Source organism: Staurois parvus, unplaced genomic scaffold (assembly GCF_062004578.1).
Source record: "Staurois parvus isolate SC_StPar_1 unplaced genomic scaffold, SC_StPar_1.0 ptg000255l, whole genome shotgun sequence".
In the NCBI taxonomy this organism is placed as follows: Eukaryota; Metazoa; Chordata; class Amphibia; order Anura; family Ranidae; genus Staurois; species Staurois parvus.
This window is the reverse complement of record NW_028318051.1, coordinates 1,985,225-2,010,998: the sequence shown is the minus strand read 5'-3', so window position 1 is coordinate 2,010,998 and position 25,774 is coordinate 1,985,225. Positions and strand designations below refer to the sequence as shown.

General features: G+C 47.5%; 1 protein-coding gene across 1 annotated transcript in view; it reads right to left on the bottom strand.

Annotated features, from left to right (window-relative positions):
- LUC7L3 (LUC7 like 3 pre-mRNA splicing factor) overlaps nt 1-25,214 on the bottom strand; it is a 30,789-nt gene extending 5,575 nt beyond the window's left edge. The window contains exons 1-9 of the mRNA XM_089681005.1: nt 24,977-25,214; nt 21,273-21,339; nt 19,404-19,443; nt 19,178-19,322; nt 15,126-15,200; nt 12,769-12,873; nt 10,496-10,657; nt 6,709-6,995; nt 3,013-3,167 (exon numbers count right to left, since the gene is read on the bottom strand). Coding sequence (XP_089537131.1) covers nt 3,013-3,167; nt 6,709-6,995; nt 10,496-10,657; nt 12,769-12,873; nt 15,126-15,200; nt 19,178-19,322; nt 19,404-19,443; nt 21,273-21,339; nt 24,977-25,075 — 1,135 coding nt within the window. The 5' untranslated portion in view covers nt 25,076-25,214. The remainder of the gene's footprint in view (nt 1-3,012; nt 3,168-6,708; nt 6,996-10,495; nt 10,658-12,768; nt 12,874-15,125; nt 15,201-19,177; nt 19,323-19,403; nt 19,444-21,272; nt 21,340-24,976) is intronic.
- Between the last annotated feature and the right edge of the window lie 560 nt (nt 25,215-25,774).

Here is a 25,774-nt window from a genome sequence, read left to right as displayed (position 1 = left end):
AATGGTTAGCTTACAGTCCTGTTTACACATTGCTTTTGCTTTGCTTCAAACATTATACCCAATGTCGCTTTAGCGGTGCTTCAAAGTCATTCTGAAGCCTCCATAGAAGTCTATGACAAAACTCGCTTACAGCACCTACAGCTTTTATTCAGCTTTAGCTTCACTTAGTTTTGGAGGTATCCCAGGAAGCACAGGGAAACCAAAAAGCGAACCTCTCCATCCAGATTCAAAGCTAATAGAGCCACTGATAGACTTTTAATTTCAAAACGTGAAATTATTATATTGGACATAAATGAAATGTACACACACTAAGCCACACAGTGTAAAACAGCACACAGTTAACCCTTTGATCGCCCACATTAACCCCTTCCTGCCCAGTGTCAATAGTGCAGTGTCCATGCTTTTTATTAGCACTGATCACTGTATTGGTGTCACTGGGGATGCCAAGTCGCTGATCGCCACCATTACTAGTAAAAATAAAAAAATCCCAGTATATTTGCACCGCCATTTGTAAACGCTATAAATTTCACGTAAAAAAAAAAATGAATTTACAATTATTGGGATTTTTTTTGTAGCAAAGACATGTCGCAGAATACATTTTTGGCTTAAATTTATGACGAAATTTGATTTTTTTTTACTGGACATGTTGAATAGCAAAAAGTAAAAAATAATGTATTTTTTCTCAAAAGTCTTTTTTTTTTAATAGCACAAAAAAAAAAAAAAAAAAAACACGGCACAGGCGCTCAATTACCACCAAAAGAATAAAAACCGCACAGGCGATCACCAAAAAAAAAAAAAAAAAGCTCTATTTGTGGGAAAGAAAGGATGTAAATTTCAATTGGGTGCAGTGTTGCATGACCACGCAATTGTCAATTAAAGAAACGCTGCGCTGTATCGCAAAAAAATGGGGGGGGGGGGGATCCTCAGGAGGGCAAGTGGTCACATTAAACTAACAACGGTGAAAGTGATTCAAGAGAAGAATCCTTTAATAAGTTCCAGTGACGCCATGTTCTAGACCCAGACTGTACACAGCAGCTAGGCTTCTGCCCAAGTTGCCCAGCACCCTCCTGGCATTGTGTCATTTAACTAACATTACAGAGCCTCTGCGGTCCCAAAAGGCATCTCTGGCAGACAATACAATGACAGGCAGTAGACGCAACTGCAGCCGCCTATGCCAGCTTCTTGCATCTCTAGGTGACTGCCTCACTGTTGCCCCTGGCTCATTTTCTGCCCAGTTTGGAGCATTCCACGTTTTCCCACTAGCCCTGGAGCGAAAGAAATAAAAATCCTTGCAATGGCTGCAGCAGTTATGCAAATCCAGAAACACATTTAAAGAGCTGCATTACACCTCTACAAGGTAAGAAATTTGTGATTTATTTTTCTGCATTCACCAAAACAAGAAACACGACTTGTGGATGGAGAATTCTCACTGTGTATGCAGAACTGAAAGAATTAAACACTAGGGGAGACCACCGGCAGGTTTATGTCAAAGTGCTAGTATGCCCAGTATAGTAGCACATTAGGACAGACTTACCTGTCAACAGATGCCCTCCAGCGTTGCGCTGTCAGGGCTCAGGCTCTTCAATCTTCTTCTGGTCGTACTTCCGGGTTCACTATAATGGTGGCTGGGTCATGATGTCACTCCTACACATGCGCGTTGGAATCACTACATCACAGCAGATCAGGTGCCGTAAATGTACTCTGAGCTGTGCATGATAAAGGAGGCGAAGCCTGTGAAACGCGTTGCGGCCCATCCAATTGTCATCCACGGCACCAGTCAGTCGCTCCAGCTACTCGGCGGGAGCACATGGTGGAAAGCCGTACACTTCCATCACAGCAGGTCTCTCCCTACCTCCCTGCAGTGATTGTCGGCTCCACTCCTCTGCTGCACACTGCATTTTTCAGGATACTGGCTGTGGAGTATTCACATGTAAGTGCCTCCTGAATAAAAGCTCCACTGTTTGTATTCAGGCTGACCTGGCGCCCTGCTGTTTTTCCTTTTGCATGACGTCACTCCTACACATGCGCGCAGAAGCCACTACATCACAGCAGCGCAGGTGCCGTAAATGTACTCTGAGCTGTGCATGCCCAACTCCGCTGCCTGTCAGTACTTTCTTACTTTGCAAAATGTAAAAAGGTTTTAACACTAAAGTATTAAGATGTTTATGTGTGAAATAATTCATATAGAGGTTAACCCCTTCTTGCCAGCGCCTCCCGGCCCTTTAAAAGTTTCTGAAGCTGGGAGGCGGGGTTTAGGGATCACGTGACGCGTCGTCACATGATTGGGAAAGGTCCCGATCGAAAGAGGAGACCGGGACCTTTCCGTGAGTACCAAACATGTGTGCGGCCGGCGTGAATAGGTTAAAAACAATAACTAGAATAAAACTGACCCCAAACATTTAGTTTTCCTTATAGAAGATTTCCGGGCATGTTGTATTTTGTTATATTGGCCCAGCTATGTAACTGTATATATACCATATCTGGTCAATGCCCCTAAAAGCTGGAAATCTGGCTGAATGAAGTGCAGAGGTGGGACAGTGACGTCACGCTCTCTGCCTTATCCACAGAATGCTTTGCAGGCATTAAAAAAGTGAAAAGCTCTCTGTGAATGGTGTGTGCGCACCAAGCGACCGACTTCCTTTTGTTCACAATGCCTAAGACCAAACACTCAGCAGGGGAACAGGAAAAAGAAAAATCACTGAAGTATCAGTGTCTACTTCAGCAATATCTAGCTTATAGGAGCACCGGCCAGGTATGGGATATACATAGTCACATTGGTCCAAGCTGTACCAATGTATCAAACAGAAAATGCCTGTAATTCATCTTGAAGGCCATAATGTCACACAGCTGGTTATCTGTGGCCAACGGATTCCAGCGGCAAGAATCCTCTGATTCTTGCCGCTGGAATGACTGGGGCATGCAATTAGCCACAGCAGCTGTCAGCCTACCAAAGTTCTAATCGTCATTCAAGCCACTAGAGGCCTAGGCGGGAAAAAAAAAAAAAAGGCATACCTTTCTCCTTAGATCTGCGCTCACGGTCTCGGCTCCGACTCCTGTGTTTGTAAGATTTGCGTTCCTTGCTCTTTGACCTGCGCTTGTCTCTGCTGCGTGATCGATGTTTCCTTTCTGTTCGATTGTGACTGCGACTTCTCTGACGCTCTCTACTCCTGTAGAAGGAGAAATAGGATTAGTGCGATTATAGAATATAAAGCACCCAGGGTTCCCTCTAGCAGTTAAACACGTGAGCAGTACCTTGGCATCAGGTTCATGATCACAGGCAAATGATCTTGTATCACTGCTGTGCAGGCAGAGCTTGCTGATCCGCATCTATATCCCAATATAAATGCCACTTACCTGAGATGAAGTAACCAATGACTTGGCAGAGATCACATTACCTACAACCAATGGGGACTTAAACCACAGTTTTCATATAACTGTTTTTTTTTTCACACTTATCCATCATTTCCTTGTAGGATTCAAGATGTTGCTTAAAATTTAGCAAAGCACGGACTCGTTTATTATGAGCATATTGTGCATCCTTTCATACGTTGCAGTTTGATGACATAAGCCTTTATGTCAAAATAACTGAACTTCCTTAAAGCTGAACTCTGGAACAAGCAAATACTAAATACAAGATGCATATGTACACTTACTCGAATTTTAAAGTGGAACTCTACTCTGTCAATCTACATTAAGAGCTGATTCACACATGCGCAATGTGGATTGAAGCGGAGGTTTACCAAGCCCAGGACCCCCGCACCCACTACATCCGCCCCCCCACCGACCCCACTACATTCCCTTGGACCCCGCGCCCACTACATCCGCCTTCCCCCCGGACCCCGCGCCCACTACATCCGCCCTCCCCAAGGACCCCGCGCCCACTACATCCGCCCTCCCCAAGGACCCCGCGCCCACTACATCCGCCCTCCCCAAGGACCCCGCGCCCACTACATCCGCCCTCCCCAAGGACCCCGCGCCCACTACATCCGCCCTCCCCAAGGACCCCGCGCCCACTACATCCGCCCTCCCCAAGGACCCCGCGCCCACTACATCCGCCCTCCCCAAGGACCCCGCGCCCACTACATCCGCCCTCCCCAAGGACCCCGCGTCCACTACATCCGCCCTCCCCAAGGACCCCGCGCCCACTACATCCGCCCTCCCCAAGGACCCCGCGCCCACTACATCCGCCCTCCCCAAGGACCCCGCGCCCACTACATCCGCCCTCCCCAAGGACCCCGCGCCCACTACATCCGCCCTCCCCAAGGACCCCGCGCCCACTACATCCGCCCTCCCCAAGGACCCCGCGCCCACTACATCCGCCCTCCCCAAGGACCCCGCGCCCACTACATCCGCCCTCCCCAAGGACCCCGCGCCCACTACATCCGCCCTCCCCAAGGACCCCGCGTCCACTACATCCGCCCTCCCCAAGGACCCCGCGTCCACTACATCCGCCCTCCCCAAGGACCCCGCGTCCACTACATCCGCCCTCCCCAAGGACCCCGCGTCCACTACATCCGCCCTCCCCAAGGACCCCGCGTCCACTACATCCGCCCTCCCCAAGGACACCGCGTCCACTACATCCGCCCTCCCCAAGGACACCGCGTCCACTACATCCGCCCTCCCCAAGGACACCGCGTCCACTACATCCGCCCTCCCCAAGGACACCGCGCCCACTACATCCGCCCTCCCCAAGGACCCCGCGCCCACTACATCCGCCCTCCCCAAGGACCCCGCGCCCACTACATCCGCCCTCCCCAAGGACCCCGCGCCCACTACATCCGCCCTCCCCAAGGACCCCGCGCCCACTACATCCGCCCTCCCCAAGGACCCCGCGCCCACTACATCCGCCCTCCCCAAGGACCCCGCGCCCACTACATCCGCCCTCCCCAAGGACCCCGCGCCCACTACATCCGCCCTCCCCAAGGACCCCGCGCCCACTACATCCGCCCTCCCCGGACCCCGCGCCCACTACATCCGCCCTCCCCGGACCCCGCGCCCACTACATCCGCCCTCCCCGGACCCCGCGCCCACTACATCCGCCCTCCCCGGAACCCACGCTCACTACATCCGCCCTCCCCGGACCCCGCGCTCACTACATCCGCAGGGGTTCTCTCAGCCAAGCACCCCATCCTGCCTGCATGCCTGAGCTAAGAGCAGATGGATTCCAGGAAGTAAATACTACACGAATACTACTACAGTGATAGAGGGGGTGGGAGAAGAAACTGTGGAGCTTCCCTTTTTATTTCAGCTTTAGTGACCCTTGGGAGATTTGTTGACAGATTAAAAATGTATTTGATAAGCCATCAAGACAACAATCTACAATGGTAGCTTCTGTCTCAATTAGAGAGTCATCCCTGATGCATCCCTCATTGAGCCTTCTTCTGCGTGGAAGGCAAGAGCCTACAGTTAACAAAGGCCATATAACTTAAAAAGGACAGGCAGCGTTAAATAATACCCCTAGGCTACAAAGAGGCAGCTACAAAGAAGACCCCTAGGTTACAAAGAGGCGGTTACAAAGAAGACCCCTAGGTTACAAAGAAGACCCCTAGGTTACAAAGAAGACCCCTAGGTTACAAAGAAGACCCCTAGGTTACAAAGAAGACCCCTAGGTTACAAAGAGGCAGCTACAGAGAATGTCCCTTGAGTACTCAGACAGCTGCAGGAAATACCAGAGAGACAGAGCGAGAGAAAAAGTGAATACCCATAGGGCTGCCTCTGTGAACCCACTGGGTATACAGAGGCAGCGGCAAAGTACAAAAGACCTGGCATATATAGAAGAATGTGCAAGGAACAATACCCCTAGGATGCACAGAAGCAGCTACAGGAATACCTCTATTACCATACTTTCCTTCCACTGTAAAATGACAGAGTGGGGTCAGCGCATGCTGAAGCGCACAGAAGTCACCAACTGTCTGCAGAGTCAATAGCTAAAGACCTCCAAACTTGGTGTGGCCTTCAGATGAGCCCAACAACAGTGCGTTGGGAGCTTCATGGAATGGGTTTCCATGGCTGAGCAGCTGCATCCAAGCCTTCCATCACCAAGCGCAATGCAAAGCATCAAATTCAGTGCTGTAAAGCACGCCGCAACTGGACTCTAGAGCAGTGGAGACGTGTTCTCTGGAGTGACCAATCACGCTTCTCTGTCTGGCAATCCAATGGACGTGTCTGGGTTTGGCGGTTGCCAGGAGAACGGTACTTGCCTGACTGCATTGTGCCAAGTGTAAAGTTTGGTGGAGGGGGGATTATGGTGTGGGGTTGTTTTTCAGGGGTTGGGCTTGGCCCCCTAGTTCCAGCGAAGGGAACTCTTAAGGCGTCAGCATACCAGGACATTTTGGACAATTTCATGCTCCCAACATTGTGGGAAGAGTTTGGGGATGGCCCCTTCCTGTTCCAACATGACTGCACACCAGTGCACAAAGCAAGGTCCATAAAGACATGGAGGAGCCAGTTTGGGGTGGAGGAACTTGACTGGCTGCAGAGTCCTGACCTCAACCCCATAGAACACCTTTGGGATGAATTAGAGCGGAGACTGCGAGCCAGGCCTCCTCCCCCGACATCACAAATGTGCTTCTGGAAGAATGGTCAAACATTCCCATAGAACAGCCTCTCTCAACTAGAGAGAGGATTATTCACGGGTGCCTTGGCAGAATGTCTAAAATTTAGCCAAAAACTTGTATATCATCACCCCCCCCCCCCCCCCCAGTGTACCTGCTTCTCTTCCTCTCCCCACTCCGGGACCTCTTGTGGTCACGAGACCGGCTGCCTCGTCTGTCTGAGGTTTTGCTGGAATTTCGGCTACGGGAACGGCTTCTTTTACGCTTCTCTCGGTCACGGGTCCTCTCCTTTTCTTTCTCCTTCTCTTTCTCCTCCTCATCTCGTCTCCTCTTCTTTTCCTTCTCTTCCCTCTCTCGCTCTCTTTCCTTGTCTTTGTCGTCTCGTTCTTTCCTTAACCGATCTTCTCGATCAGGCTCTACCGATTTTTTTCTTAGTTTTTCCTTTGGAAAACAAAAAATATACATTATTACATGTTGAAATAAAAACATTTCTAATGCAACAATTATGCTAGAAAGTAAAGTTCTTCCCTTTTGCCTGCCGCCCTTGCGTACTTTACCCGCTCTCCTTTCCCTTATAATTACAATTGATGTATATACCTACTTGTAAATAAACTAAACACTACTTTTCAGTTGTCCTTCATTAAACTTAACCACCTTGGCTCCGGAATGTTTAACCCCCTTCATTGACAGAGCATTTTCTGCTGTCCAGCACTGTGCTACTTTAAAAAGGATAAGTTCGTCTTTTTAGAAAAAAAAAAAAAAATTCACTTTTTTTGCAGGTAAAGTGCATTTATTTTTTTTCTCTGCAGGAGCCTGTAAACCATTGCACCAGCAAATCAGCAGATCGCTGGTGCCATGCAGGTCTCCTGCAGATCTGTCAGTATATCTGCTTGCTCATACGGGATGTAAGAGCAAGCAGACATACTGACAGAAAGAATGAAAGAGCTTCACAGCACTGTGGTAGTTCGAGGACTACAAGCTGACAGCCACTAAGGCTGTCGGGACTTGTAGTCTCATTCACAGATGACTGAATGAGGGACTGTGTGGGCGGAGCCCCATGCAGCCACACTGTACACTGACACTGTATTAATGACACTGGCTGGGAAGGGGTTAACATCTAGGGGCAATCAAGCAATTAACTGGGTGTCTAACAATGTGCAGTGTGTGTTGCTTTTACTTTACTCCCTGGCTGTTTTTGTAAACACAGAACTCTGTGTGCGATTGGCTACGGCCAATTTCAGCCAAAAATCATTGCCTGAAATCAGTAGTCAAACTCATACTGTGTCCAATTACAGCATGGGTTGGGCTGGAGTGCATGCACGCGCTCCCCAAACCAGCGAAGTACAGGTACATTGTCTGGCTTCCCCTGTCCTGCCCGCCTGCAGTAAATATACTGTGGGAGGGCGGCAAGTAATGAACTACATGCCGCCCAGCCACTGTACATATACGGCGGCAGGGCGGCACTCACAGGCAAAACCACGTTTTAAGACGTGTTTTGTAAACAAATAGGGGGCGCACGCGAAGCGCCGCCACCCTATTTGTCCCGCGGATCACCGCCGCAGATGTCAGTCGCCGGGTCACAGCCGCTTGTTAGCGCCTATGTTCCGGCAATCGGCGGCAAACAGTGACAGACAGCACAGCTGCAGTAGCTGTGCTGTCTGTCACTTCCCTGTCAGCTCGAGGATGAGCTGATCGAGAAAGAAGAGTTTCTCTCGATCAGCCGTGTCCCGCCCAGTACACACCCCCGCCCCCTAGTAAAACACTCCCCTCACTCCTATAACCCTTCCCTGCAAAATAAAGTTAACCCCTTCCTCCCCAGTGCCATTAGTACAGTCAGTCAGTTTTTTTTTTTTTGCACTGATCACTGTATTAGTGTTTTTGGGGATGTCAGTGACCCCAAGTCAGTACCCCCCCAATGTCAGAATGTCCGCCGCAGTCCCGCCATAAGTCCCTGATCGCCGCCATAATTCGCTGATCGCTGCCATTATTAGTATAAAAAAAAAAAACCCTAAAAATCCCAGTGTCAGGAATCCCCGCTGCAACGGGCTCGGCGCAGGCACAGTGCACCGCCCCGTGTCAGAATGCGGGCACTGAGACCTGGCCGTCCGCGGCGAGGGAGTTCGCGCATGCGCAGTAGGGACCGTGGGCGCGCGCGTGGCACCAATGGCAGCGCAGGGCGGGATATTTAAACGGCCCTGAGCTGTCATTCAGTGCCTTCTGGTCTTTCCTTGTATCCTGTATCTGCGAACCTGTTCTAAGTAAGTTATTGACCCGGATTGTACCTGACCTCGTTGCCTTCTCCTGCCCAGACCCTTGCTTTGCCTGACCTCTCTCCTGAATGCCCCCGTTTGGATCTGACCTTCCGTTGCTGACCTGGCGTGTGACCCGACTACTCTCTGCCCGCTGCCTTGTACTGCTCCGTCCCCACTGTTACCGACCCGGCCCGTTTGACCCCGCACTTGGTCAGCCATCCATCCATCCCGACGGGATCACCCGACCTCCTCACATCAGGCTCTTCCCTGCGGGAGCCCCTGGCGAATACCGCTACCACTGACAGGCGTGCTCAGTAGCCACGACCTGGTCTCGGGGTACTTCAAGTCCATCCCCACCATCAAGGGCTCTGGTGAACACGTACCCTGGGGCTTAGATACCGTGCGCTGGGGACGCCTGGCCAGTGGAGTGCTAGCGGTACCGCCTGGTGGTCCCTTACACCCAGTATCTTTCCCGCCATTTGTAAACGCTATAACTTTCACGTAAACCAATTAATTTACACGTATTGGTTTTTTTTTTTAGCAAAGACATGTCGCAGAATGCGTTTTGGCAGAAATTTATGACTAAATTTGATTTTTGCATTTTTTTTTTTTTACTGGGACATGTTTTATAGCAAAAAGTCCAAAATATTGTTTTTTTTTCCTCAAAATTGTCAGCCTTTTGTTTTATAGCGCAAAAAATAAAAACCGCACACGCGATCAAATACCACCAAAAGAAAGCTCAATTTGTGGGGAAAAAAAAAAGGGATGTAAATTTCATTCATGTACCGTATTGCATGACCGCGCAATTGTCCGTTAAACTAGCGCAGCGCTGTATAGCAGAAAAATGGCGTAAATTGCAGTATTTATACCATAGTTTGTAGACGCTATAACTTCCACACAAAGCAATCAATATACACTTATTGGGATTTTTTTTTACCAAAAAAACATGGAGCAGAATACATTTTGGCCTAAATTTATAACCAACTTTGAGTTTACTATATATTTTTTATAGCCGAAAGTAAAAAATATTGTTTTTCTTAAAAATTTTTGGCCTTTTTATGTTTATAGCGTGAAAAATAAAAAGCACACAGATGATCAAATACCACCGAAAGAAAGCTCTATTTGTGTGAAAAAAAGGACGTAAATTTCATTTGGGTGCAGCATTGCATGACCGCGCAATTATCAGTTGAATTAGTGCAGCGCCGAGTAGCAAAAAGAGGCGTGGTCATTAAGGGGGGTAAATCCTCTGGAGCTCAAGTGGTTAAAGAGGAACCTCACTATACTGTAGCTACTAACTTTTTAAAAGTCAGGTTCTTCTTACCAATGCAGTTCCCTGGTGCTACCATCTTGGATATGGGACTAGCTGTGGCTTCTTAGGAACCACAGCCGGCTATTTGCTTGTGCCTTACTCTGACTGGTCCTGCAGCCTCTTTGGACCAGGAGGCTGCAGGAGGGGAGAGATAAAAGGAGCATCATCCTCACCTAGGCAAGGATTGCGGAAGTAGGACAGGGTACAGGGAAAAAACAAAAAACGCACAACGGTTCTCACCCCCCCCCCCCTCCCTCCAAGGCAGCAAACAAGCAGGACTTCACTTTTCAAGTGAAGTATCACTATAAGACACCCCAAAGAGAAGACATTGCATAGCCAGAGTAATTATACTGCTTGCATCATCATCATTACGGACATACCTTTAATTCCTCCACAGTGCTCTTAATTTTGGCGTAACCCATGTGCTGTTTTCCCATGAGGTGATCGTCCACTCGGGATTGAGCATCTCCGACGATTAAAAAGGCACCGCACACTTCGCACACCTCCATCTGCTTCTCCTGGGCTGCAAAACTCTCAATTGTCTGCAAAAGTTAGGAAAATCTTTTTCGGTTAGGAGAGACAGATCTCTTTTTAAACCTTTAGGTCTCTTTTAATCTGCTCTGACATTGACAGAAGCCAAAACATGTTGAATAAATCATGGGAGATTGATGACAAGTTTCAGCTTTTGTGCTATTCCCATTTCTCCTGAGGACTCCAGTGAGGAGATAGATATCCCCAATTCACTCAGATACTGCCCTTCCCTGATCGGTCCTTCTCAAAATGTAAAAAAACACTGAACATGGAGAAGGGCTGAGAGACATTACTGCAGGATAAAATACCAGCGACCAATGTAACTATGTACAGTATAAACACCGTACTTGGCCAATGCCCCTGGAAGCTGGAAATCATTTAAGTAAACAACTACTTCAGTGACCTCCACTGCTTCTGCTTGGATGAAGTGGAGAGCTTGATGTCACCACCCCACCTCATCCAATCAGAGAACACTTTGCATTCATTCAGAAAATGAAAAGCTCTCTCTAAATGGCTCCTGTGCGGAGCGGCTAACTTCCTGTGTTAGTGAGCAGGAGTGCAGCCCCTCGGAGCAAGACCCAGAAACAATTTGAGATCACTGGAGTAGCGGTCTCTACGTCAATATTTTTCAGCTTCCAGGAGCATCAGCCAGAAGCCATTGGCTCCTGCTGCTGTCAATCACAGCCAGTGAGCCAAGGAGAGGTAGGGGTGGGGCTGAGCCACAGCTGTGTGTGAATGGACACGCAGAGCCGTGGCTCACGAGCATGCCTGCTTGGATGCTTCTAGAGCAAGCTGCTTGCTGTGGGGGCACTCAGCAGGAGGGAGGGGCCAGGAGCGCCAGCAGGGGACCCAAGAATTGAAGGACGGGCTATTAAAAAAAAAAAAAAAAAAACCCACACACAACAGGACTTTAATATCACTTCAATACAGCTATGCCTGGAATTCTTTAAAAAGAAAAGTATGGCCAAAGTTTCTCATGTGGGTCACAGGAGAGCACTAACTTTTGCATACTTATGACCCAGAAACTGTCAACAGCGGGCTAAAGTCAGTTGACATCACAGACCCGCTTCTGTCTCTGAGGGGGATCCTGACGACGTTGGGATTCACCCCAACTCCTGACTGCCAGCTGGCTCAGCTTCTCAACGGGCCACTGACAGCCTGATTCAGCCACTCACGCCTGGTTCTCCATTGAGTGCTGGAGGAGCATAGGAGAGAGTGTTGACTGACAATCACCACTCTATGCTCAAAGCGGTCCCAAGAACTGAGCAATCAGTGGTCACATGATCGCTCACTTCTCCTACTAAGAAGCAGTAGAGGACTGTAGCAGGTAGGTATTAGGTGTATTTCTTTTTTTTTGTACAATCCCACACTTCATTATTGATCAGTTATACACCAGCAGATCTTTCACATATTGCAGAGGGTGGTTAGAAATCTGATGCTATTATTTTACAGAATCTGGGAACGCACAGCGACACTGCATGTTGCATGGATGCAATCTCACACCTCCTACTGTCCTGTACAGGATTACAGGAGTCACTCACCTTACAGGCTGTGCAGGACAAAGCAATTTCTACTTGTTATTCAGCACAATAGTAAGAGCAAGAAGTGGTGAACATGGTATAACATCTCTAATCAGATCTCACAGTTGCGCTTCACCACAATAATAAAGCCATCTTTCTTGCCACTGTCTTTTTTTACTGCACAGCTATAAAAACCCTTCACAGAAATGTATTAAAAAAAAAAAAAAACCACCACTGGATTGCACAAATCTGGAGACAGGATGAGTTAAGGGTATTTATAAATTACACTTCCACCCCACTCCCCCCCCCCCCCCAATCAGACATGCGGATGAGGGTAAAGTCTCAAAGGATTTGTATATTGACAACATTTAAACCTGTAGAGCATTGCACTAGATACAGATAAGTGCCGATGCCAAGAATGACACCTGAAGGTATTTTTTTTTTTTTTTTTTTTTTTTTTTAAATCCCACGAGGGACTGGAGGGTTCAATGGGAAATCACAGTCAAGGAGGCAAAATACTGACAATCCTACAGAACCCATAAAACCAGAACATCTCGGCCTTCTCAACGGATCAGACAACGGAGTGGTTGGGTAAAACTCACCGATGTGGTAGACTTGAGAAGTTCTCGCTCTTCTTTCAACTGTTCTACAAGTTTCATCATTCCCTGCGCTTCCTCCACCTTCCCCTCCGAGCCCAGCTCCTCAATCTGCTCAGAAATAAGAAAAAAAACAAAACAAAAAAAAAGTTAAAAAAAGGAGGAACGAGGCAAACCGCTAAATACATAATTGTAATGCATAGGTTTTACCCAACAAACGATCTGTAATTCTGTCCATCCATATTTACACTGCTCTGCCACAAAGCACAGTCCTGTCTGGCATACCAGGAGACCTGATTTGTCTATGCTGCAGCTCAGCATTACATGCAGTTCTTCCATCTCCCCCAGCCTGTGACAGGACAGGAGAAGCAGCAGACTGATGGGCTCATAGCGGTCACTCTGTTCTCTTCTGCCATCAGTACGATGATTGCTTTTCTCCTCTTATTAGTATGATGCACATGAGCACTGCCGCACAATTGATACCCTTGTGCCGCTTCTCCCTCTCAGTCTAAGCTCTGCTGTAGAGGGACTGCAAGAGGCTGATACCAGGAGATGGTAAGAGTCTAAGAGGCCAAAGGAGTTTTTTTTGACCCACTGGTTGGGAGGAGTACGGAGCAGCGGCCATGGGCTGGGAGGAGTACGGAGCAGCGGCCATGGGCTGGGAGGAGTACGGAGCAGCGGCCATGGGCTGGGAGGAGTACGGAGCAGCGGCCATGGGCTGGGAGGAGTACGGAGCAGCGGCCATTGGTTTTAGCAGTTAGAAGATAATTAGTGTGTTTTAGTAGGGCAGTTTCAGTGGAGTGTAGTGAGCGAAAGCCAGAGATTGTAAGGAGTCATGTACGTGATGGCCTTCTGCTGGGTCCGAGGTGCGAATGTGCGTGCCCTCTGCTGCGATTGGACACAGCACAAGTTTGGCAGCAGATTTCAGCCAATGATTTTGGCTGAAATCAGCGTTGTCCAATTGCACACAGAGTTCTGTGTTTTTGTAAACACAGAAAACTGTACAGGGAACCGCAATTTGGCTGTTTCTTTTCCCTGAAAACCAGGGAGGAAAACAAAACAAAAAAAAAAAAAAAACAGCCATATCAGAAAGTAAAAGCAGCACACATTACACATTGTTAGGCACACAGTTAACCCCATGATTGTACTGACACTGGCAGTGAAGGGGTTAACATCTAGGGCAGTGTCCTCAGCGGCAGTTAGTGACCCTCCCAGGTAGTGTCTGTTAGCGGCAGATTGTCCGCCACCTTATCACAGTCCCACTACAGGTCGCAGATCACCACTATTACAGTATAGCGTCTATAGCTGCAAAAATTCCAGTAAATCTACCAAAATTTGTTACTATTATAACTTTCAAACAAGCCAAATTATTATACACTTTTTGGGATTTTTTTTTTTTTTTTTACCAAAAAGGACATGTAGCAGAATACATTTTGGCCTAAATTTATGAATTAATTTTTTTTTTTTCTACTAGATAGGTTTTATGGCAGAAAGTAAAAAAATAATTTTTCCCCCCAAAATTTTCTGTCTTTGTTTATATAATAAAAAACCCAGTGGTGATCAAATACCACCAAAAGAAAGATAAAAACAAAAGGAAGCCTTTAGTACAGTGTTATCACTGAATACTGTATTAGTGTCACTATCAACGTCCGTATTCTATTAGCTCCCCTCCCAACCAGTGTCAGTGCTAGATTGCCCGCCACACAGTCACACTAAGTGGCTGATCACCGCCAATACTAGTATAGGGTCTGCATTGATCAGTATCTTTATTACAAAACAGAACTATACTAGTGTCCCCAATAGTATAGTGTCCCCAAAAACGCAATTTGTTTATTTTTTTTTTTTTTTAAAGGCATGCAGCAGAATACATTTTGGCCTAAATTTATGAAGAAATTTGATTTTATTGGATATGTTTTATAACAGAAGATTGAAAATAAGTTTTTTCTTTTCTATATAAAAAAACCCAGTGGTGATCAAATGCCACCAAAAGAAAGCTCTATTTGTGTGAAAAAAAATTATATATCATTTGGGTAGTGTTGTAGGGCCGTGTAGTTGCCAGTTAAAGTAGTGCAGCACTGAACAGCAAACAATACCTTGATCATGAAGTGGGTAAAACCTTCTGAAGGTTAAGTGGTTAAAGTATTAGTAATCATTAAGTAGTCATGCAGGGTAAAGGGACAGTGCTCCTGAAAAGGGTATTCCACAACTCCAATATACTTACCTTACCTGCATCCATCTCAGTTCCTTGCCACGCCCTCAGCTGGCATTTTTGGGTATGGAGGAGCAGGGCTCCCCTGAGACGATGCCCAGGCCTAGCAGCCTATTACCATTTGCATTACATTCTAATTATTTTCTCATCTCACCTGCTGTAACAGTCCCTCGATTTTATCTGTCAGGACCTGAATCTTCTCCTCATTCTTTCCGGCTGGACCAACAGACTGATAAAAAAACAAAAACACAAAGATGTTTCAGGCAGAAAAGATGACTCAGAACAAAATTTACACAACCTTTGAGTCCTTTAGAACAGAATACACATTTGTCAGAGTGTAACACAAATGACCAGCCATTATAGATCATCTTAAAGTGTAAAACCCCCAACAGTACAATCAGTCTGTAGATGCAGTACAGCATGCTTGTTATACTCACTGTGGAACCTGAGGGGTTAACCCTCTGCATTGTGTAAAAAAGGCAATTTGATCCTGTCTTCTCCGCTCCTACTGTCCCCCAAGCCATCTCCTAATAGAAGAGCCTTGGGGCAAGCTGCACATGCTCAGTTTGGTGTGTATTGCAAGAGTTTTTTTTGTTCCTTGGGAGTGCGCAAGTGATCAGCACAGGGCCAATCAATGCTGCCCACACAGAGGGTCAGGGGGGTATGCAGCCCGATAAGACAATCAATGGAGAATGAAAAAAACTCCTTCTACAAGCTTTAACCAGTGCTCTGCTGGACACTGCTAGAAGTCACAAGACTGCTCTAACTGCTGAGAAATGGTATTTTGCAGTTTATATTTACAAAAATAATTGCATTTCCACATTTTGTGTACTGTGAGAGACCACATATAGTGAATGCAAGGTCTGGGGTTTAGTAACACTTTAATCATCCAGCACAAACAGAACTCTACTGCTCCCTATAATCCTGAAAAGAAGACCCCCCTCCCCCCACTCTCTGACTGCTGGCTGTTCTAACACCAAAGCATGTAAATAGAAAAATGACCATAGATCTGGATGTTTAAAGGTGCCAATACTAGATCGTGTATAGAAGTTAATTTTATTTCATATGGGGAAAAAAAAAAAAAAAAAAAAAAAAAAAAAAGATATAAAACTATAAGAACATTAAAATGGCAGCAAGATCCCGGTTAAAAAGTGGTTTGTATGCTGGACGCATGTAAACTTTGAGCGACATGGGTACTTGTATTCCAACAGAGTTCTTCTACGCTGTACGCATATTAACGTTGGTCCATTTTTGCACATGCACGTAATGTGTTTTGCGGGGGTTTTTTTTTTTTTTTTAACTTGTTGCTGAGCAGATAAAAAAAAAAACAAAAAAAAAAAAACGCACTATGTGCTTATCTGCAGCGTCTCCACTGAAGTCTATAGAACCAAAAACGCAATATTTTGCATTTAAATAAGTCCCTGACCCTTTCCAAAAACGCACCAGGTGAAAAACGCAGAGATGTGAACCTGTCCCATAGGAAATCATGTTAAATGGAATGCTGTGTGTTTCTGTAAAATGAAGCGGAAAAAAAAAAAACACAGGTGTGAACCTAGACTAAAACAAATGTAAACATGCGGGCAGCGCAAAATAAGGTCCATACACAACCATTCAACATGGATTTTTCTTTTACCTTTATAATAACCCCCAATCACCTGCCGCTTACCTGTTATTTGTAACCATGTAATATACAAATGTAAATAACCATTGTTGATGAAGATACAACAGTGTGTCCTCTGGTAACAATAACTGATTCACTGAACAGGGGTGGGCCAACAACAGGTTTCTCTGATCTGCTTCATTAGGAGAATAAAAGCATATATGTGGCAACTGAAGCATGCTACAAACCAGAAACCAAATATCCCCCAAGGTGGGCGACTGCAGAGGAAACGTAAGGATTAAAGGAGCCCCAGAGGGTAATACTACTCCAATGAGCCGACATATGCTTTGCCTCCTAGGAAGCAAAGATTTATGGAGGAGGGCAGTATGAGGGAGTCCAAATGCCATCCAAAAGCAGCTATCCGTTAACACCAGCAACCAATTTTACATACACACAAATACAGTGAAGGAAATAAGTATTTGATCCCCTGCTGATGTTGAATGTTTGCCCCTCACAAAGAAATAAATCGGTCTAAAAATCGAATGTTCGGTGTATTGTAACAGACAGAATAGCAACAACAAATTCAGCAGAAATGCATGTCTAACAAATGATGACTGATCTGCATGTTCATGAGGGAAATAAGTATTTGATCCCCGTCACAAAACCTGACTTAGTACTTGGTGGTAAATCCCTTGTTGGCCATCACAGAGGTCAGACGTTTCCTGGAGTTGGCCCCCAGGTTTGCACACATCTCAGGAGGGATTTTGGCCCACTCCTCTTGGCAGATCCTCTCCAAGTCATTAAGGTTTGGTGGCTGATGTTTGGCAACTCGAACTTTCAGCTTCCTCCACAGATTTTCAATTGGATTAAGGTCTGGAGACTGTCTAGGCAACTCCAGGACCTTAATGTGCTTCTTGAGCCACTCCTTTGTTGCCTTGGCCCTGTATTTTGGGTCATTGTCATGCTGGAACACCCATTCACGACCCATTTTCAATGCCCTGGCTGAGGGAAGAAGGTCCTCACCCAAGATTTGGTGGTACATTGCCCCGTCCATCGTCCCTTTGATGCGGTGCAGTTGTCCTGTCCCCTTAGCAGAAAAACACCCCCAAAGCAGAATGTTTCCACCACCATGTTTGACAGTTGGGATGGTGTTCTTGGGGTCATAGGCAGCATTCCTCCTCCTCCAAACACGGCGAGTTGAGTTGATGCCAAAGAGCTCGATTTTGGTCTCATCTGACCCCAACACTTTCCACCAGTCCTCCTCTGCATCATTCAGATGTTCAGTGGCAAACTTCAGATGGGCCTGGACATGTGCTTTCTTGAGCAGAGGGACTTTGCAGGCACTGCAGGATTTCAGTCCTTGTCGGCGTAGTGTGTTACCAATTGTTTTCTTGGTGACTGTGGTCCCAGCTGCCTGGAGATCATTGACAAGATCCTCACGTGTAGCTCTGGGATGATTTCTCACTGTTCTCATGATCACTGACACTCCACGAGGTGAGGTCTTGCATGGTGCACCAGACCTAGGGAGACTGACACTTGTTTTGTGTTTCTTCCATTTGCGAATGATTGCACCAACTGTTGTCACCTTCTCACCAAGCTGCTTGGCCATAGTTTGGTAGCCCAGTCCAGCCTTGTGTAGGTCTACAATCTTGTCCCTGACATCCTTGGACAGCTCTTTGGTCTTTGCCGTGGTGGAGAGTTTTGAATCTGATTGCTCCTGTGGACAGGTGTCTTTTATACAGGTAACATGAGATTAGCAGCACTCCCTTTAAGAGACTGCTTCTAATCTCAGCTTGTTACCTGTATGAAAGACACCTGGTAGCCAGAAATCCTGCTGAATGATAGGGGATCAAATACTTATTTCCCTCATGAACATGCAAATCAGTCATTTGTTAGACATGCATTTCTTTAGAATTTTTTGTTGCTATTCTGTCTCTCAGTGTTACAATACACCGAACATTCGATTTTTAGACTGAGCATTTCTTTGTGAGGGGCGAACATTCAACATCAGCAGGGGAGCAAATACTTATTTACACACCCCCCCCCCCCCAAAGCCTGCCACTGAAGTTCTTACTTCAATAAACAGCCCAATCGCAGCTTGTTGACAAGCAGTGGAATGAGGTGAATGGAGACGGCAACAAATGCAGACAAGGCTATGTCTGTGGGTAGCTTTGGTGACGGCGAAGGTCGCAGAGGGGCAGCATTGCAGGAACATATTCTTAGATTGTAAGCTCCCGGGATCAGGCCCTCCTAACCCTCTTGTATTGAACTGTATTGTTGCTGTATTGTCTCCCGTTATATTGTAAAGCGCTGAGCAAACTGTTGGCGATATATAAATCCTGTATTATAATAATAATATATAAATCTTGTATTAGAATATTATGAACTTATCTTGAAGCTGTCTGTGTGCCCACTGGGAAGATTTCTCCTCCAGTAACCTGTAAAATGGGACACAGAGAAAGATGCAACCCTCCCCCTACTGAACCCAGATTCTCAGCTGGAGTTCCACTTTGTATTCTTAGATTTAAGTGAAATGATTCACCTCGCTGCACTGCAGAGAATTTTTACATCACCTTTTGGGGAAAAAAAAAAAAAAAGCCACTTACACCGGAAGCTTGCTGGTTTTGGGACAGAGCTAACCGTGCGTGACCCCTCCGTATCCTCCGCTCCACCTCGGCGAGCAGGCTCTGCAGATAGCGCAGGAACTCTCGCTCGTATCCCACCTTCATATAGCGAGAACTCTTCTCATACCTGGGGGAGAGGCATACAGACCTCAGTAACAATACGGCACAAGCAGCAATGGAAAGAAAACCAAAACAGAACAGCACTCACTGTTTGCGGAGGTTTTCATCATGGATCTTTTCACACGGACCTGTAAAGTAAAGAGGTGAGAAACACAAATGTCATTTCATGTTTATTAAAGCTCAACTCCAAGATCATCTCACCTCCACGATGTTTGCCGGACCTCAGAACTACCAACCATGTCTGCACTGTAGGGGCTCGTACAACCAACACATCTGAGCTTACAGAACATCTCTAATTTGGGGAGCCGAGTTGGCATCCAGGGCCGCTTATTCATTCCTGTACATATGTAACCACTCCAATGACTGGTTATAGCTATACAGCCAACAGCACCCGATAGCCTGTCACTGATTTGTATAGACTGCTGGCCATGGTGGTACAGAACACCTTTAAACACCCCAGGAATAGAAGCACAATGGATTCTGGTGCTGTGTGCAAGGGGCATCACCCTCGCCTATGTTAACCCCTTGGCGCTGGCACCTCCTGGCCCTTTAAGGGTTTCAGAAGCCAGGAGGGGCGGGACTTAGAGTCACGGTGGTCACACGATCGGGAAAGGTCCCGATCGAAAGAGGAGATCGGGACCTTTCCATGAGTACCAGCCACGTGTGCTGGGAACACGCAGGGTGCGCGCTTTCAGCGCGTCTTTTTTTAATAGAACACAAATGTGCGGCCGCTCGGCGTCTAGGCCCAGAAGCCGGGAGGCCGCACATTTGCGTTCGGCCAGCGCCAAGAGATTAAGAATTGTGGAAGTGGGAGCAGGTACCGATAAAAACTGGCACTCACTACCCCTCTCCCCAATAAAACATGTAAATCAGTTACAGGCTGGGGATGGGAGTGAACCAGCAGTACTAAAAAAAAAAAAAAAAAAAGAAAAAAAAATCAGATACTTACCAGTACCTGAAGTGCGACTCTGGCCTCCTGTAGCTGGTTCTTCTTACTGCTGCAGGCAGTGGTGTATTTAGACTTTGTGCTGCCCTAGGCAACAAACATTTGGGGCCCCCCAATGACAGAGCAAGAAAGTCAATAAGTGTGTATGTATAAATGATTCTCTCTCTCCCCCCTCCTCAGATCGTATGGACACACACACACCTCTCTCTCTCTCTCTCTCTCTCTCTCCCCCCCAAGGGCTGATCTCCCGGAGGAGGCGTGTGCAGTCATATATGATCTGATCTGTCAGTGTAGGGAGGGAGATCCCACAGAAGACAACGCAGCTCACCTCCTCCGGGTTCTTTCATCTCCGCCTCTAGGCTGCTCCCTGGTCCCAGCTCGTCAGCTACTGAAGGGAGAGGTACACAAGCATCGCTCTGCAACTGCCGTCCCCCACATCGATCCTCCTGCTGTCCGGGCCACTGCAAGAGTACCGAAGGTACCCCTCTGATGGCGGCCCTGCATGGCTCTGTCTGCCACTGCTCAAAAGGTCCCTTCTTCTGGGGGGCGGTGCTACCCACTAAAAATTGCCTCCCTAGGCAAACGCCCAGTTTGCCTTGTGGTAGATATGCCCCTGGCACTACCATGGATATGGCCTCCTGAGGAAGTTCAAACGCCAACCCCCCCCCCCCCCCCGCGCATGAACGAGCTCACGCAGCACTCTGAATGATCCTGCAGCCTCCAGAGGCAAGTAACATGTCCAAGGAGGTTGCAGGACTGAGAGGGAGGGGACATGGCATCATCCTTGCCTAGGTTGGAATTGAGGAAGTAAGAGCAGGTTCAAAAAAGTTAATCTTCACTCCCCCTCAAACCGCCCCACCCACCCGCAAACACAACCTATAAAGCTTACCATACATTATTATATTTCCTTTATATTTACCAAAAACTATATGAAGTCACACCTAAACAACACTCTCAATTTGTATCCATTTAGGCAGGTCGTCGCACTACATTCCGGACACGGTTACCTACCTAAGTCTGATCTTGTGTTTGTGAACAGTTCTGCCGGACAGAATTCACACAGATAATATTTGCACACCTGCCAAGGAGAAAAAAAAAAAAAGGAAAAAAAAACAGTTACAATGAATCCACGGTCAACATGAAAAGTGATATTCATATCCACAATGAATTCCCATTAGTTCTACAATATCAATCTGAAAAAGCTGTACAAATCCCACATACTGATTCTAGTTTTAACCTCTTCACGTCGGCGCCTCCCAGCCCTTTAAGAGTTTCAGAAGCCGGAGTTTTAGGGTCATGTGACCGCCGTGATTCGCCATCACATGATCGGAAAAGGTCCCAATCGCAAGGGGAGATCAGGACCTTTCCGGGAGTCACGGACATAAGTGCTGGGAGGGCACGTGCTCTCAGCACATATGCTTTTTTTTTTTTTAATTGCACGCAAATGTGCGGCCACTTGGCGTCAAGGCCCAGACGCCGAGAGGCCACACATTTGTGCTGGGAGTGTGCAGGGCGCGCGTGTAATTTTTTAATAATATATGCAGGCGCTCGGTATCAGAACCCAGACTCTGAGAGGACGCATATTTGCGTGCGCTCGGCATCAAGGGGTTAAAGTGCAGCTAAAAGCAAAGCATTTTATTTCATTTTGGACAGAGTGGAGAGGGATTAGAACACCTGTCAGGTTTTTATTGTTGTTTGTGCCCCTTCTTAGCGACATTCGGCCTCTGAATTTGTCCTGTTTACTGCCATCATCGAAAGTAAAAAAAAAAAAAATCCCAAATTTTGAGCTGACACTAGAAGAGCGATAGAGGAGAAATCGTCCAATGGCGACAAACTCACTTTGGAGGGATTTCCTTTACTTCCTGTTTTTGATATGGGACAGGAAGTGAAGGGAAATCTCACCAATGGGAAACAGAAGGCAAAAAAAAAAAAAACCAACAACCTGACAGCGGTTATCAGTGGTGCACCAAAATAAAAATTCTGGTGCCAAAACCGAAATGGACAGTTTTTAAAACTATATATTTTTAAATTTTTTTTGGGGAAAAAAAACACTTTAATGAACAAAAAAAACCAAAACAACCCACAACATATACCCCAGTTTTATTTGTAAAATTCGAATGATGATGTTACGGCGAGTAAACAGATACCCAACATGTCATGCTTTCAATTTGCGCACGCTTGTGGAATGGCGCCAAACTATGGCACTTAATCTCCATGGGTGCAAGAGTATAACGCACACGTTCCTGCAGTAAAAATGCCTGTGTGTATAAGTGGGTGCTGCAGCGATTGTTGGCTGGAACTGAACTGAATCAGCAAGGAAGAATGTCACCAGCACACCGAGGATCACCAATATGGGTCCAAAAGTTTTAAGGAACGATCCCATCGAAACGTTGCCTTGCTGTAACGGAGTCTCGCTGCGCCCCTTTATCAGGTCACATGACTGATGAAGGGGTCCTCCAAGACTCCAAAACGCTGCCTTGCTGTAACTATGTGATCGTTCATTAAAACTGTTGGACCCATGTTGGTGATCCTCGCTGTGCTGGTGATAATCTCCATGGGTGACGCTTTAAAAATTTCTACAGGTTACCAGTTTAAAGCTACAGAGGACGACTAGAGCTGGAATCATTGCTGTCGCTCTTAAGGTTCGCAGTCACACCTCACCTGTGGTTTGAACACTATTTACATATGTGGGCGTGGTCTATGTATGCGTTCACTGCACACAAGCACGGGCACAGTATTAAAAAATCTTTTTTTAATTATATTACTTTTTTTGCACTGTCCCTTTAAAAAAAATTTAATCACTTTGATTGTTATCACAAGAAATGCAAACATCCCCTGTGATAGAAATAATTAGTGACAGGTACTCTTTATGGAGAGATCTGGGGCCACATCTCTGCTATACAATGTAAATTAGATATAAAAAAAAAAAAAACACACAAAACAAAAAACATTGATCTAGTGCTTTAAAAAAAAAACTGAAAAAAACAAAAATTGGACTTGTTTACATGGCACCGGAACCAGAAGTGACGTAATGGCATCGCTCCGGTCCTCCAAGGGCATAGAGATGAGTGGAGGCCATCTTTCCTTCACTGATCTCTATGGGATCACTGGAATGGTACTGGAAGAACGGTAAATGTTGGCACCGTGCAGAACCCCTACAAGCGGGTGGACGAGACATGACAGGTGCTCACACACAGACATCATGTGTCATTAGGGGAGATGAACCGGTCTCCTTTGTGTGACATTTATGACTTTAATCCACCCCAAGGAGCGACGGATGGAACTTTGGGTGGTGAAGCAGTCGGCGCAGCCAGGAAATTCCCGTCTGCTGATCACAGAGCCGAGGTACAGTCATGGCTCCTTATTTTTATTTTAGGTACTTCTATAGTGCCGTCAGTTTACGCAGCACTTCACACACACATTGTACAATCACATCAGTCCCTGACCCTCAAGGGGTGTACAATCTAAGGTCCCTAACTCACATTCATACATACACATACTAGGGACAATATAGACAGGATCCAATTCACCTACCAGCATGTCTATGGAGTGTAGGAGGAAACCCACACAGGCACAGAGAGAACATGCAAACTCCAGGCAGGTGGTGCCGTGGTTGGGATTCAAACCAACAACCCGAGTACTGCCAGGCAGAGATGCTAACCACTCGCTGCCACATTATAACCATGGCCTGTTTACCGAGTATTCACTAATAAAGGGGGTGCACAGACAAACTTTTGCCCGCCCTCTCCAGTTCAGAAAAGTGATTTGTGATTGGCTGGTGCCATGGCTAAAGAGTTGGGGCAGCCAATGACAGCAGGCAGAGGATGCGATGTTTCAGGTGCAGCAGCTGTGCGCCCCTCTGTATATAGAGTGCACACCGCCTCCCCCATGCAGCCCTCTATATGCAGGGTGCACGCCACCCTTGTATACAGAGCGCCTGCCCTCCGTATACAGAGCGCGCCCCGCCTCCCCCCTCCGTATACAGAGCGCGCCCCGCCTCCCCCCTCCGTATACAGAGCGCGCCCCGCCTCCCCCCTCCGTATACAGAGCGCGCCCCGCCTCCCCCCTCCGTATACAGAGCGCGCCCCGCCTCCCCCCTCCGTATACAGAGCGCGCCCCGCCTCCCCCCTCCGTATACAGAGCGCGCCCCGCCGCCCCCCTCCGTATACAGAGCGCGCCCCGCCTCCCCCTTCATATACAGAGCGCGCCCCGCCTCCCCCTCCATATACAGAGCGCGCCCCGCCTCCCCCTCCATATACAGAGCGCGCCCCGCCTCCCCCCTCCGTATACAGAGCGCGCCCCGCCTCCTCTGTACATGGGTTGGGAATATATTTGACAAGGCTGTTAACAGGAAAGGGAGGAGATCTAACAATGACAGGTCACACCCACAAAAGGGAGGAGCCTCAATCACAAATAATTTCCTACTACTGATTATGAATGGGAGGAGCCTCACAAATCTCACCTCCCACCAGGCAACCCATAAGGAGGCGGGGCTCTAGCAAGACACACCTCCCTGTACAGTCCACACTACCATGGTGACCCCGTATTATCCCTCTCACACAGACCACGTGACACCCCCCTCCCCCCCCCCACCCCACAAGAGCCGTCTCCTCACATCTACCACAGGGACCGTCCCCCCCCGAAGTACAGAGCACAGGCCGCCCAGAGGGCCGCTCACATCCCACCGTTCAGGCCCGGGGGTCGCACACACTCACATTCTCGTCATCCCAGCGCACGTTGCTCCTCTTCTCATCCGGTGCCAGGTTCCGGTCCCGGCCCATCAACTCGTCCAGCAGCTGCGCGGCGGACAACATGGCAAACACCGGAGCTCTCCTCTCACCACCCGACCAACAAAATGGCGGCTGCGGCCTTCCTCCCACACTGCTTAGCGCGTCCCGCCTACCACGGCAGCTGCTCCTACCTCTAGGAGGGGATAAAAGTCCCGCCCACAGACGATCTTCCTCTCCTCCCGCCTGTTTTTGCTGCGTCGTGGTTCGGGCGCAGTGTAGTTGTGAGAAGGCTATGATTGGCCGCAGGCTAATAAGAGGGAGTTATGATTGGGTGGAGTGTAATGTTTGGCGCTATGATTAGGTGCTTGGAGCCTGGGGCTACGATTGGGTGCAGTGTATTGAGGGGGACTATGATTGGGTGCAGTATAACGAGGGGTACTATGATTGGGTTCAGTAAACCGAGGGGCACTATGATTGGGTGCAGTATAACGAGGGGCACTATGATTGGGTGCAGTGTAACGGGAGGCACTATGATTGGGTGCAGTGTAACGGGAGGCACTGTGATTGGGTACAGTGTAACGAGAGGCACTATGATTGGGTGCAGTGTAACGAGAGGCACTATGATTGGGTGCAGTGTATTGAGAGGCACTATGATTGGGTGCAGTGTAACGGGAGACACTATCATTGGGTGTATTCTAAGAGGACTGTGGTAAATGCTGTGGCAGTATAAAGGGGATACATTATATCTCTCTGTCCTTTCAAAGAGGAAAAAAAACATTGCCC